This window comes from Arachis duranensis, chromosome 7, assembly GCF_000817695.3.
Source record: "Arachis duranensis cultivar V14167 chromosome 7, aradu.V14167.gnm2.J7QH, whole genome shotgun sequence".
Taxonomy (NCBI): Eukaryota; Viridiplantae; Streptophyta; class Magnoliopsida; order Fabales; family Fabaceae; genus Arachis; species Arachis duranensis.
In genome coordinates, this window is record NC_029778.3 from 54,053,186 (window position 1) to 54,063,458 (window position 10,273).

A 10,273-nucleotide genomic window follows, 5' to 3' on the forward strand; every position below is an offset into this window, starting at 1 on the left:
GAGGTTGTTAACATCGAGCTTCCTCCTTTGCCACCTGGTCCTATCCCTGCTGTGCCGGTCTCCGAGTACAATCTGACCCCTTCCGCCCGAGGCAAAGACGTAATTAATGAGGACAATATTAATCCTTTACTAGGGGCATCTTTGTAGTCTCACTTGCATTTGAATAGCCCATTTTTTTATGAAAAATTTCTATGTGCAATATTTGGTAGCTCTCTGAACACTTTATTTTATGATAGCCGTAGTTTTAACAACTTTACTTTCCCTTAAGTTATTTTTCCAAGAATTTTAAAGAAACCTTTCTTCATCTTAATAATGATTGAGGTCTTTAAATAATTATTTTTGTTAAATTATCTCTCAGTTTATACAGCTTGCTTAGTTGGGGATTATACTAATTTCCCTTTGTAATTTCTGACTTCATCTAATTGGACTTTGTTAAGTTACTTTTACACTTTGTTTTTATTCCACCTTGATTTTGAGGTCGGTTTTCACGAGTTGTTTGTATAACTTTTTACATTAATTTATACCTTGTCGCTTCATCTTGCCAACCATTTTAGGTCAGACAATAATTTTTGAAGTTTGTCAAGCTTAAATTAATGTATTTTTATAGGAAACTTCAAAGAAGAAATGGAGTTATCATTGATAAATGAAGAATTCTTTTACATAAATTTGCTACTAAGAGTTTTGACTACCCTTAGCCCTTGTTATGGTGCCTCGTTAAAACCCTCTTCAGAAAAAATCCTTATTGAAAAAAGTTTTAATTACTCTGTAGGTCCCTATAGTTTCATCGAATTTTCAATTAGATCCCTATACTTTTTTTCTTTTCAATTGGGTCCTTGTATGTTAAATTTTTTTTTTCAATTAAGTCCCTGTTAACGTTTAACATCACAAAAAATGTTAGTGAGTTGTGAAATGACTTATATATCCTTGTCTTCCACCTATAAATACTCTCTGACTTATCTGAGATTTCTCTTCTCCCCCGTTTTCCATTTTCAGTTTTTATCTTCCACAAACTTATGATTCAGAACCTCTTTCATTCTCTCTTCCAAAAGTTATGTTTTCAGGAGCTCCAATCCAAAGGAAAGAAGATAGCTGTGTTTCCACATGATTTAAAGTAGTTACCATTTCCTGGTGGAAAAAATTCACCTTTTGCTCAATGGTTTCCGAATTTTGATTAAGAATCCTTGGGGTTGTTCTTACCATCATATAGAGCCGGGAGAATTCAATCTTTGAACGTATGAGACAATCGAATCTTTTGTGTAGTACTAGTGCCATGAAGATGATTCAAAAGGTTTATGGACAAAGTATTTTCTCCAAAGCCCAAGCCAAGCAAGAAATTTAATTTACCGATATTATGAACCCATGTTTTTAAAATTCTAATTATCCTTAAACCTTCTTGATAATCTAGATCCTGTTCTTCTTTAGGATATCTTCTGATATAATCTACTAACAACATATGATTTCCATCCTTGATTTTCTTCAAGAACCACTCTTGTAAGCCTAAAGCCTTCATTACATTAGGAAGATTAGCCATTTTATTTGTTCCCATAACATGACCATAACTTCGACTTACTTCCTTCATATCTTCAGTGCTAAGGCCAAAGTGTGTCAACAGCTTCATTACATTGAATACCGGTTTCTCCAGATCCAGTTTCAATATTTTCGGGCATTGTAAAATCAACTGAGCCACTTCTTCCTTCTTCACACTAAATCTACAGAAATAATCCACTTTATTAACTAATTCTTCTTCTGTATAATCGATAAATATACTTTTATGCCTTTCGATTAGTTCGTCTAACTCCCCTTTCTGACTATTTAAATCATAAAACACCCTTAATTTTCTACACATATCATGCCAAGAATCCACATCTCCTTCAACAAACCTTCCTAACCTAAAATCGAAAAATATCAATTTCAGATCACTTAAGAGTCCCTCAATTCTTCCAGCTCTCACTTGGCCTTCCTCAAGCAAGACAAAAGGGAAAGCTAAACATATACCAATAACCTCAATGCTACCAAAACCAAACCTTTTAAATCCATAAAGCCTTCTATTCAACTATTCAGCATTCATGCCAAATATTGAACTTTCTGCCATATACAACAACCCCAACTTCTCCCAGGGAAACCTGAAATCGCAAAGAGTGCAAGCATCATCAAAGAGGATCACATCTTTAAAAAAGAACATCTTGTCACGAGGCAACAACTCAAACACCATACTGTACCCTATCCCTATGCTCTCGAAGAAGACCTCGAATTCATTAATAAGATGGTACCAAGGAACTTCTGAAATCTTTTAGAGAAAATAGGGGCTGAGAAATCTAACTTTGCAATGAGACTCATAAGGGAACAAAGGGCTTTGTTGCCAATGTGCTCTGCATAGGTAAAAGGCAAGCACCTAGTAACACACTTTCATTAGCTCAACTGGCATATATATAAACACATAATAGGCACTACGAAGCTTGGCACGGTACAGCGCGGCGACGTCAGGCGAGGTACTTCACTGCGAGGGACGGCGATGGCTTGGACGGACAAACGACAGAGAAGATCTCCAAACAGAACAAAGCAGAGCAGACCAGCACAAAGGGAAGGAGGCGACGGATAGCAGACCACCAAGCGTCCGTTGCAAATGACACCAGAGATGGATGCCGATGACAGACCGACGCAGGAGACGAGGGACGCGATCTCCAGAGAGCAACTTAGGTGTTTTTTTTCTTTGGGATGAAATACAAGGGGTGATTTTAGTATTTTGGAAAAATACATGTTTGTTTAGCTAGCCACTCTAACCAAATTACAAGAATATTCATTTTTTACTAAGAATATTCTGTTATCTTAAACGTTATACTTACGGCAGGAACTTAATTGAAAAAAATTAACGTATAGGGACCCAATTGAAAAGAAAAAAAGTATAGGAACCTAATTGAAAATTTGGTGAAACTATAGGGACCTGCAGAGTAATTAAACTTTGAAAAAAAAATCTTTCAGGTTGGGAAAAAGAGTGCACTAGGAAACAAGGTGCGCTACCTAACTATAGTATTCTTTTAGGTTATATGCGTGCCACGACCACGGGAGTTCCCTTCCTTTTAGGTCAAACACTTTGTAGTAACCTTTTCCTAAGACTTCTACAAGCTTGTAGGGTCCTTTCCAATTTGCAGCTAGATTTTCATCGCCCGACTTCTGAATTCTAATGTCATTTCGGATCAGGATTAGGTCGTTTATGGTGAAGCTTCTTTTGATTACCTTCTGGTTGTACCTTAGGGCCATCCTTTGCTTTAGTGTTTTCTCTTTGATCCGAGCTCATTCTCAGACTTCTGGGAAGAGGTCGAGCTCTCTTTTTGTGCTTGGGTATTGGCCCCTTCATTGTAGAATATAACCCTAGGTGACTTTTCAGCAATTTATATGGGAATCATAGCCCCCACTCTGTAAGTGAGTCGAAAAGGTGATTCCCCTATTGTGGAATGAAGGGCTATCCGATATGCCCATATGACTCAAGGAAGCTTGTCTGCCCATGCTCCCTTAGCATCTTGTAGTCGACACTTCAACCCGGCCAATATAACTTTGTTTGCAGCTTCAACTTGTCCATTGGCCTGAGGATGTTCCACTGATGTGAATTGGTGTTTTATCTTGAGATCGGCTACCAAATTTCTAAAGGTTGAGTCAGTAAATTAGATTGCATTGTCAGTGGTGATGGAGTAGAAAACTTTAAACCTTGTGACATTATTCTTGTAGAGGAATTTTTGGCTTTTCTGGGCAGTAATCGTTGCTAGTGGTTCCACCTCAATTCACTTAGTGAAATATTCAATCCTACTATGAGATATTTCACTTACCCAGGAGCTTGAGGGAATTGCCCGAGTAGATCGAGGCTCTATTTTGTAAATGGCCATGGTGAGGTGATGCTAATGAGCTCTTCAGGAGGCACAACATGGAAGTTACCATGCTTCTGGCAAGGCGGGCACATTTTAATGAACTCACCTGCTTCTCTTTGTAAGGTCGGCCAAAAGAAACCGACCCGGATCACGTTCTGGGCTAGTGATCAGGCTCCCAAGTGGTTCCCACATATGCCGTGTGTACTTCCTCTAAGACCTTCTTTGTATTAGACGTCCGGACACACTTTAATTTTGTGCTTCCCTGATGAGTCTTCGAGCCTCCTTTTTATTTTCAAGAAGGATATCAAATTTAAGATAGCTGACTATGGGGTAGTTCATTGATGATTGAAAAATTGATGGTATAGAATTTCACAAATAAATTCTCGTTGCAAGTATAGTTTCTAAACCAACAATAATCCTTTCATACAAAAAATTTGGTTGTCACTAAAACAAACCCCTATAAAAATAACCGAAGTATTCAAACCTCAGGTCGTTCTCCCTAGGAATTGCAATAAAGTGTTCTTGCTATTGATTATGAAGTATGTTTGGGGTTTTTGAGATAAGAAACAAGAAAAGTAAATTACAAAAGAAATAAACTAGCAAGTAAGAAAGCTCTTGGCAAGGTATGAGAACTAGAAGTCCTATCCTAGTTATCCTTGTCTAGAAGTCAAGTGGATGAATTAACTTGAGTCCATAAGTCCTAGCCAACTCATAATGAAAGGCTAGCTTTAGTGGCATTCAAATCAATTAGTAACTTCTAATTGTCAATCAACAAAAGAATTGGATAACTCAAGAGTCACTAATTACTCAACAAAAGCCAAGAGGAACAAAACCTTCCTCATAACTAGAAGAAATATTTCAATAAACACATAGAAGGAAATAAAGGCAAACATTATTAATTGCAAGAGTTAAAGGAATATACAACTATAAAAGCAAGAGATTAACAATTGAAAGGCAAAACAATTATGAAACAACAAAGAACTTACTAATTGCATTGAAAAAGAAATGTAGATCTACAAAAGAATTCATAAACTACAACTAGCAACACAAGAGAATTACAAGAGGAGTAGAATGCTATAACTACAAGAGAACAATTAAAGAGGAAAAGGAAACTTGAAGGAAGAGAAGAGAGAGATCTAGATCTAAAACTAAGAACCCTAATTCTAGAGAGAAGAGAGAGCTTCTCTCTCTAGAAACTAACTAAAGCCTCAAAAAACTCAACTAAAACTAACTATCTAACTAATTGGTTCATCCCTCTTCAATCCTTGGGTTAAATAGCATCAGAAATGAGTTGGATTGGGCCCAAAATGCTTCAGAAATTGCTGGCCACGAGTTGCCTTTAGTGAGTCACGTGCAAGCTTCAACGCATACGCATACATCATGCGTACACGTCTCTAAACGCCAAGAAACTATGGCAAATTCTATATCATTTTGAAGCTCCGGATGTTAGCTTTCCAACGCAACTAGAACCGCCTCATTTGGATCTGTATAGCTCAAGTTATGATCGATTAAGTACGAAGAGGTCAGGATTGACAGCTTTGCGATTCCTTCATTTCTTCATGAGTTCTCCATTTCTACATGCTCTTTCTTCATTCCCTCAATTCCAATCTTTGCCTCCTAAACTTGAAATCACTTAACAAACATATCAAGGCATCTAATGGAATCAAGGTGAATTAAATTTAGCTATTTTAAGACTCAAAAAGCATGTTTTCATTCTCAAGCACAATTAAAGGAAAATTTACAAATCATGCTATTTTAGTGAATAAATGGGAGACAAGTTGACAAAACCCTCTAAATTCAACATAAGATAAACCATAAAAATAGGGTTTATCATTCATCATAAATTTTGATTGGATATTGCCATCATGTTTGAATTGTCATCTCCCTTTGATATTGATGGTGCGCGGAAAGTTTCCTGGATGAGACTTCTATTGTTGCCCCCTGGCTTGGTGCTAGCTAGTTTGGAGAGGGCGTCTGCTCGGACATTTGATTCCCGAGTTATATGTCAAACCTCTCCTTCTAAAAATTGTGCTAATTGTTCCTTTGCTTCATATAAGTATTTCTCCATGTTGGAGTCTTTAGCTTGATAAGTGCCGTTAATTTGTAAAATTATCACTTGAGAGTCACTAAACACTATCAGCCTTTGAGCCCCTACTTCTTTAGCTAGCTTTAAGCTAGCAAGCAAGACCTCATATTCTGCTTGGTTATTAGAAGCGGGGAACTCAAATCTTAGAGAGAGCTCTATCCGAGTTTCTTGCTCACTTTCCAAGATGATACCTGCTCCACTGCCAGCTTTATTGGATGATCCATCTACGTATAGGCTCCATGTTGTTGGGCTTTCCCAATTTTCAGTGTATCTAGCTACGAAGTCAGCTAGATATTAAGATTTGATTACTGTCTGAGCTTCATACTTCAAATCGAATTCAGACAGTTCTACAGCCCACTGTAGCATTCTTTTTGCTAGGTCTGTCTTTTGTGAAATGTGTTTTATTGGTTGATTAGTACGGACCTTTATTGTGTGAGCTTGGAAGTAAGGTTGGAGCCTTTGGGAGGTAAGGATAAGGGCATAAGCAAACTTTTCTATCTTTTGATAGTTCAGCTTTGCTCCTTGTAAAGCTTTGCTAACAAAGTAAATAGGTTGCTTCCCGTTTTCATCTTCTTAGATCAAGGCTGAAGCTATAGCTCGGTTTTCCACTGCCAGGTAAAAGACGAGCTCTTCTCCTACAATAGGTCGGGTAACTATGGGTGGTGGTGCACAAAATTGTGATCTCTAATAATGGCATTCAACTTGGTATGCACGTTTATAACTCAGCACTTTCTTCACAACCTCGCACAACTAACCAGCAAGTGCACTGGGTCGTCCAAGTAATAAACCTTACGTGGGTAAGGGTCGATCCCATAGAGATTGTTGGTATGAAGCAAGCTATGGTCATCTTGAAATTCTCAGTTAGGCGGATAATATATGGTTATGGAGTTTTCGAATAATAATAATAAATAAACAGAAAATAACGATAGAAATACTTATGTAAATCATTGATGGGAATTTCAGATAGGCGTATGAAGATGCTGTGCTCCTTTTGAATCTCTGCTTTCCTACTACCTTCATCCAATCCTTCTTACTCCTTTCCATAGCAAGCTGTATGTAGGGCATCACCGATGTCAATGGCTACATCCCATCCTCTCAGTGAAAAAGGTCCAAATGCTCTGTCACAGCACGGCTAATCATCTGTCGATTATCGATCATGCCGGAATAGAATCCATTGATTTTTTTGCGTTTGTGATCATGCCCAACAATCGCGAGTTTGAAGCTCGTCACAGTCATTCAATCCCTGAATCCTACTCGGAATACCACAGACAAGGTTTAGACTTTCCGGATCCTCATGAAAGCCGCCATCAATTCTAGCTTATACCACAAAGACTCTGATCTCACGGAATGGAAGGCTCGGTTGTCAGGCGAGGGCAACCATGCGTCGTGCATCAGGAATCCAAGAGATACACACTATAGCTTTCGCTTGTAGAACGGAAGTGGTTGTCAGGCACACGTTCATAGGGACGGATGATGATGAGTGTCATGGATAATCACATCCATCAGGTTGAAGTACGACTAGTATCTTAGAATAGGAATAAGCTTAATTGAATAGAAAATAGTAGTAATTGCATTAAAACTCGAGGTACAGCAGAGCTCCACACGCTTAATCTATGGTGTGTAGAAACTCCACCGTTAAAAATACATAAGTGATAGAGGTCCAGGCATGGCCGAATGGCCAGCCCCCAAATGTGATCAAAAGACCGAATGGTCAAAAGACTAGACTGTTAAAGAACGTCTAATACAATAATAAAATGTCCTATTTATACTAGACTAGCTACTATGGTTTACAGAAGTAAGTAATTGATGCAGAAATCCACTTCTGGAGCCCACTTGGTGTGTGCTTGGGCTGGGCTTGAGCTTTACACGTGCAGAGACTTCTTTTGGAGTTGAACGCCATGTTGTAATGTGTTTTTGGCGTTCAACTCTGGTTCATGACGTGTTTCTGGCGTTTGACTTCAGAATGCAACATGAAACTGGCGTTGAGCGCCAGTTTACATCATCTAATCACGAATAAAGTATGAACTATTATGTATTGCTGGAAAGCTTTGGATGTCTACTTTTCAACGCCGTTGAGAGCGCGCCATTTGGAGTTTTGTAGCTCCAGAAAATCTATTTCGAGTGCAGGGAGGTCAGAATCCAACAGCATCAGCAGTCCTTTGTCAGCCTTCTTATCAGAGTTTTGCTCAGGTCTCTCAATTTCAGCCAGAAAATACCTGAAATTATAGAAAAACACACAAACTCATAGTAAAGTCCAGAAATGTGAATTTAGCATAAAAACTAATGAAAACATCCCTAAAAGTAGCTAGATCCTACTAAAAATTACCTAAAAATAATGCCAAAAAGCGTATAAATTATCCGCTTATCACAACACCAAACTTAAATTGTTGCTTGTCCCCAACCAACTGAAAATCAATTAGGATAAAAAGACGAGAATATACTATAAAACTCAGAATATCAATGAATATTAATTCTAATTAGATGAGCGGGACTTGTAGCTTTTTGCTTTTGAACAGTTTTAGCATCTCACTTTATCCTTTGAAGTTTAGAACGATTGGCATCTCTAGGAACTTAGAATTTCAAATAGTGTTATTGATTCTCCTAGTTAAGTTTGTTGATTCTTGAATACAGCTACTTTTATGAGTCTTGGCCGTGGCCCTAAGCACTTTGTTTTCCAGTATTACTACCGGATACATAAATGCCACAGACACATGACTGGATGAACCTTTTCAGATTGTGACTCAGCTTTGCTAAAGTCCCCAGTTAGAGGTGTCCAGAGCTTTTAAGCACACTCTTTTTGCTTTAGATCATGACTTTAACCACTCAGTCTCAAGCTTTTCATTTGGACCTGCATGCCACAAGCACATGGTTAGGGACAACTTGATTTAGCCGCTTAGGCCTGGATTTTATTTCCTTGGGCCTTTCTATCCATTGATGCTCAAAGCCTTGGATCCTTTTACCCTTGCCTTTTGGTTTTAAGGGCTATTGGCTTTTTCTGCTTGCTTTTTATTTTTCTTTCTATTTATTTTTTTTGCCACATTTTTTTTCGCAAGCTTTTGCTATTTACTGCTTTTTCTTGCTTCAAGAGTCAATTTCATGATATTTTAGATTATTTATAGCATTTCTCTTTGTTAATCATTCTGTCAAGAGCCAACAATTTTAACATTCATAAACAACAAGATAAAAAATATGCACTGTTCAAGCATTCATTCAGAAAACAAAAAATATTGTCACCACATCAATATAATTAAACTAAATTCAAGGATAAATTCGAAACTCATGTACTTCTTGTTCTTTTGTATTAAAAACATGTTTCATTTAAGAAAGGTGAAGGATTCAAGGAATTATTCATAGCTTTAAGACATAGTTACTTGGTGCACGAAATTGTGATCATTAATAATGGCGCCAAAAACTTAGTAGCGCTCTCAAATGTGAATCACACTTAGTCACAACTCCGCACAACTAACCAGCAAGTGCACTGGGTCATCCAAGTAATACCTTACGTGAGTAAGGATCGATCCCACGGAGATTGTTGGTATGAAGCAAGCTATGGTCATCTTATAAATCTCAGTTAGGCGGATAATAAATGTTATGGAGTTTTCGAATAATAAATAAAGCAGAAAATGTAAATCATGTTGCTTGTATGCGAAGTTTGTATTCGTAGGTTTTGATGAATGACAAACCAACAAACGACATGAAAGACAAACCAACAAACAACTTGAATGAACAAGCATGTTGAAAGATCAACCAACATTCAACGTTGAGGAATGAAGAGTTGAAAGCAACACAACAACAACAAGAAACTCAAGTCCACAACATTTGAAGACAAGTATAGTGTCTTAGGACTTAGGTAACTTCTTGTTAAGAACCAATTGCTAAATCTCTCAACACACACTCACAAAATGTTTTGATTATCATATCATATGCACATCTTGCAATTCGATGCTAGCCAAATGGTTTAAAACTTGTTTTCAAAGGTACAAAAGCATAGGAATTGACTCCAACAAGTTTGAGATCAATCCTAAGTATTTTGAAGTGATTTTAAGCCATTCTTTAAGGTTTGCATCGATGCACACTCATCTTGCATCGATGCAAAGCATGCAACGACTTGTTGCATCGATGCAAAGATGTTTGCATCGATGCAACCTAGCTGAAAATTCAAATTTCAGCGTCAAAGACACATTTGCATCGATGCAAAGTGTTATGCATCGATGCAAATAATTCAAAAACATAAAAAAACGGCTAGTTTTGACAAAAAGACTCCATCCCACTAACTCCCCAATGTTTCTAAGGTTTGGGGAGTCTATAAATAGATGGATTGAAGCCT

At 37.6% G+C, this 10,273-nt stretch overlaps 1 protein-coding gene across 1 annotated transcript in view; it reads right to left on the reverse strand.

Annotated features, from left to right (window-relative positions):
• Nucleotides 1-1,219: 1,219 nt before the first annotated feature.
• Nucleotides 1,220-10,273, reverse strand: part of LOC107459014 (transcription termination factor MTEF18, mitochondrial-like) — a 31,157-nt gene continuing 22,103 nt past the window's right edge. The window contains exon 3 of the mRNA XM_016077239.1: nt 1,220-2,024. Coding sequence (XP_015932725.1) covers nt 1,220-2,024 — 805 coding nt within the window. The remainder of the gene's footprint in view (nt 2,025-10,273) is intronic.